The 4761-nt window shown below is 46.9% G+C and overlaps 1 protein-coding gene across 1 annotated transcript in view; it reads right to left on the bottom strand.

Moving 5' to 3' along the window:
* The window catches only part of FBXL7 (F-box and leucine rich repeat protein 7), a 396191-nt gene extending 391436 nt beyond the window's left edge, over window positions 1-4755 (bottom strand). Inside the window, exon 1 of the mRNA XM_040494248.1 lies at window positions 4359-4755. Coding sequence (XP_040350182.1) covers window positions 4359-4395 — 37 coding nt within the window. The 5' untranslated portion in view covers window positions 4396-4755. The remainder of the gene's footprint in view (window positions 1-4358) is intronic.
* Between the last annotated feature and the right edge of the window lie 6 nt (window positions 4756-4761).

The following is a 4761-nucleotide window of genomic DNA, read 5'->3' as shown; positions in this document are numbered from 1 at the left end:
GATGGTGAAAGGGCACCCAAGGCACTTGATAAGAGCAGCAGAGAAACCAAGAGTCAAACCCCATCACGGTGTCCTCATCAGCTCCAATTCAACAACACCCAGGATTTTGCAAAGGAGCTGTTAACTGCGTGTTAAAGCTGAAACTACTGAGTAAGTGAGGGTGAGGCTCAGACACCTTAAAAGGAAGGGAAAGCAGCCGGTCCCTTCCTACTAGAACAGGGAGATCTGTTTCTTTGACTTAACTGGAGTCAAAGCTAATGGTCACAAGCTTCACTCCAACTCATTCTCCAGATTTCTACACACAGGCTGAAATTGACACCTTATGAAAGAAGATAAAGGGGGAAAAAAAAACAGCCTTCCCTGAAAGAATTTATCAGAACATCCTAATCATTTAGACATTCATGTATGTTTCTAGAAATCTAAAGATCAGGATTGGTATGGTAACTTTTTCCTGGAGCAAAATCCAAGTTGGCAGTGGAGGGGAGGAGATGGGGTTACAAATTAAACCATTAACCTGAATAGTCACTGAGTATTTAGCAAAACAAAACACTTTGGAAACACCCATTATTTACACAGATTTTGAATTTAGGAAGAAAAGCAGAGAGTCCAGGACTGATTTATTAGGAGAGGTGAGTGGTGGGGGGAACAAGTGAAGAAGACAGAGGTGAAGGAAAAGAGGGTGACAAGGGGGGAGGGGCGCTTATGGATTTCATGGCAATAACTAACAGTCTTAACTTCCCGATTATGATATTCCCTATATATTTACTATATTCCCTATTATAACACACCTTCCAAGGTTAATCTCCATTAAGTGGTCCATTAAGGCATTAGGAGAGCAAAATAAAATGAATGACCATGTACTCAAGAATTAGATCTTGACAAGTAATGCCAATAAGGAATTTCTCTCCTCACTCGAAAGAAAGAAAGAAAGAAAGAAAAAAAGAAAGAAAGAAAGAAAGAAAGAAAGAAAGAAAGAAGAGAAAAGAGAAAACCATGATTTCAGGAGAACTGAGCAAGGTCACAGAAGCTAAATTGAAGCGGGACTCAAATGTACAGACTCCCAAATTAATGCTCTGCCCTACACAAGAACTTCCCCAAGTTTTAACAAGTACGTGATAAATGATTCAATTCTAGGAGGAGCCCAAGATTCTGCATTGTTCACAAGCTCCAGGGTGATGCTTATGCCACACACATCCTTGAATTCCACAGAACTGGAAATGTCTGCCCTGTTGCACCTGCTACGGTAAGCCTCGGGAAGCATTTTTGTTGTTTTAATGTACAGAGTGCTTTTCAGTAGCAGGAGAAATAAGATTACATAAGAAATCCTGAAGTTTTAAACATTCCAATAATTGAACACTCACTGTAAAAGGAAGGTGGCTTGCATTTACATTGGTGGTGTCAACCCTAAAATATACTTAAAGTGCAGATTTTTTTTTAATTTTTTTTTCCACGTTTATTTATTTTTGGGACAGAGAGAGACAGAGCATGAACGGGGGAGGGGCAGAGAGAGAGAGGGAGACACAGAATCGGAAGCAGGCTCCAGGCTCTGAGCCATCAGCCCAGAGCCCGATGCGGGGCTCAAATTCACGGACCGTGAGATCGTGACCTGAGTTGAAGTCAGATGCTTAACCGACTGAGCCACCCAGGCGCCCCTAAAGTGCAGATTTTTAAAGTATACCCAAACACCTATGTTTCAGAGTGGAGCGGTCTCTCACTGCATTCTATGGATATTCATCCACTAATAATTTCCCCCTTTCATTTCAAGTTAGGTATGGTTTGAAATAAATCTCTGAAATAAATCTTACTCCAAAGTATACCTAACTTGTACTAAACCTACTGAAACTGTCTTAAGTCTCAGTCTCCTTAATGGAGATACTGTGTTGAAGGGTTGAGTCCACTCTCTTTGAAATTTGACATCTTAGATTAAAAAACAAGGTGACACTGACACGTTGAATTCCAACAGGCTTATTTGCATGTATGTTACCACCCGTTGACACACTGTAACAAAGCTGACCAATACCAATCACAGTTGACCTTTGTACAACGCGGGTTTGAACTGTGTGGAGTCACTTACATGTAAATTTTTTTTATAAACACGGTACGGAATTGCAAATCTATGTTCTCTTCCTTAAGACTTTCTTAATAACATTTTCTTTGCTCTAGCTCTAAGAATGCAGTATGTAACACATATAACATACAAAATATGTATGCATGAGTATAAATCAACTGTCTGCTATCAGTAAAGCTTCTGGTCAACAGTAGGCTCTTGTGGTTAAGTTTGGGATGCGTCAAAAGTTATACTCAGATTTTAGACTCCAGGGGAAGTTGGTGCCCCTAAGCCACACATTGTTCAATGGTCTACTGTACATATGTTATAACCCTATGTACGAGAGGCCTAATGTCACTGGGGGAAAGATTTTTTTTTAAGTTCACGTTACTTCTCTTTCTCTTATTTTTTCCTTACCGATCACAGAGGAATCTCCCAGCATTTGAACAGTCTATGAAAACTAAGCACAATGTGTCCCTCCAGCCAAAACTCAGTTACCGCCCGAAGCTTCCTATTGGTTCCCCTGAATCAGCTGAGCCCAAGAGGCTTTCCCTATAAAAAGTTCCACAGTGTATCTAAATCTGATCCCAGTAAAATTTCACTTCAGCCGAAGTGAAAATGCAGAGGTAGCATTTACGGATAACAGCTGGAGATCATTAGTTTTCTGTCTCTCCTTTTCTCTCCCAAGGGTTGAAAACTCCACTGTTCAGACAGGAAGTCGTCATACACCACACACTGCACCATACGAGAACGTGGGGATAGAAGAACAAGTTGCAGAGAATCAGGGGTGTTGGGAGTGGTTTCATTCAACAACACAGAGCCCTGATTCCACTGAACTCTTGGGGCGTCCTCCCCACCGCCCAACAGTGTTCAAGGATCACAATGTATGCACATCCAGAATTGACAAGCACACATTTTACGCCCTGAAAGCTTTTTAATACCCAGAGTAAGAAGGCTTAATCTTTCATTATTCCACAAATTTTTAAAACATTAAGAAGTTCTGGGCAGTGGCCAAGATTCTCCAATAATCTTTCTTGGCATATTTTCGCATGGGCTATTTAAAAAGACAACTGCTAAACTTTTTTTGTTTTTAATTAAATTCTCAAAAAAAAAAAAAATCTCTCCCACAAAACTGCCCAGAATAAGGAGACTATATATATGCAATTCAAAACATTGTGATCTGGAAAAGAATGATTTAAACAAAAGGTTCTTGTGGGTATGGTTTTTTTAGGGCGGGTAAATTTGCTGTAATTGCGCAAAGCTGCTGAGAAGGAACACAGACACACACGGGGATAGACATCCACGTTCTGTGACCACACCTCAAAGTTCTGAACAGGATGATAGAAGTTTCCCTAACACCACATGCTGAATAGCCACTCTGCATTCCTACCAGTCTGCAGGCGCTGGACCCGGTTTGTAACAGCCTGCCCTGGGGAGGGGGTGGGGGGGGGCGGGTATAAAAGCGGATCCCTGTCTCTTCCACTCCCCTCCAGCCAAGTTCGCGAAAGACAAACCTTCCCAACTTTTGAACCGCGGGAAATGCCTATGCAGGATGCAAATCGGGGGCAAGCTGTTAATCAACTCGGTTACAATACTACGGTTTTATGCAAAGAGGAGGAGGAGCGAGGGAGAAGCCAACCCACACATCCATCATCCTTTTAGGGGTAGGTGGAGTTTAAAGTTTCCCCAACTTCCAACTTCCCACTTGACAGGCAATATTTCTGTGCAATTTCCAGCCCCACGTAACAGATGGTCCTTCGCCCGTCCTGAGCCCCGAGAGAGACCAGACAAAGCCCCCGGCCACTCCTCGCCTCGCGAGGCCCATAGGTGGTGTTTCACGAAACCGTCAGCTCAGGGGCCTTGAGCTGAGAATGGAAACTTAACTTCTTCTTCCAGAAGTTGTTCCTGCTTACAGGAGAGTCCCGGGGACTGGAACACAAAGGCCTGGGAAAGTTTTCTCAGCGTTATTTTTCAAAACCGTCTTCCGCCATCTGCCAAACCATCGCCCTAAACCCCAGATGCTTAGGGAAGGAAAGTTGAGGCACATGTGCTCAGAAATACGGCAGAAATGCAACTCGAGCCCTCCCAAAGACAACCTGGGAAGTTGCTTAAAGAGCCCCCCACGGTGGGAACGCATCCTCGGGGCCCCCGAACGCTCAGCGCCAAAGGGAAAGGTGACGGCCCCGACAGGGTGCCGAGCAGGGGTACGCCACGGTAGCGTGCGAGAACCTTCCTCCCCAGACGGGAGGGCGAGGGGGAGAGAGAGGAGGGGGGCGCGATCCGGGAGGCTGAGGACGGGCGGCCCACTCACCCTCACTGCCGTACTGTTTGCCATTGTTCGCGCCCATCCTGCCGCCGTCATGCCCGCCGTCTCCCCGGACACTCCATAGCTGGGGCGCACCGCCTGCGCGCTCCGCCAGAGGAAAGCCCGCCCGACGGGACCGTTAGCTGCGCATACCCCACGCTCCGGGGCCAGGCTCCGGCCGGGGGCGGCCCCTTGCACTCCGGTGGGAGGGGGCGCTGCGTCCCCGCCTGGCACCCCCGATGGCTCCGGGTGGGGCCGGGGGCAGCCGCCGCTCTTAGAATCCGCGTTCCGGGCCAGCGGGCGCAGCGCCGCGGAGAGCCCGCGCCCCGGGGCCGCCCAGAGGCTCGCCGCGCCGCCGCCGCCGGGTCCCCACGGGCGGATGCCGATCCCTCTGCGGTGGGCGCTGAGC

The sequence above is a fragment of the Herpailurus yagouaroundi genome, unplaced genomic scaffold (assembly GCF_014898765.1).
Source record: "Herpailurus yagouaroundi ecotype Mexico unplaced genomic scaffold, PumYag 29, whole genome shotgun sequence".
In the NCBI taxonomy this organism is placed as follows: Eukaryota; Metazoa; Chordata; class Mammalia; order Carnivora; family Felidae; genus Herpailurus; species Herpailurus yagouaroundi.
The sequence above is the reverse complement of the archived record's forward strand: the minus strand, read 5'-3'. Positions and strand labels throughout refer to the sequence as shown.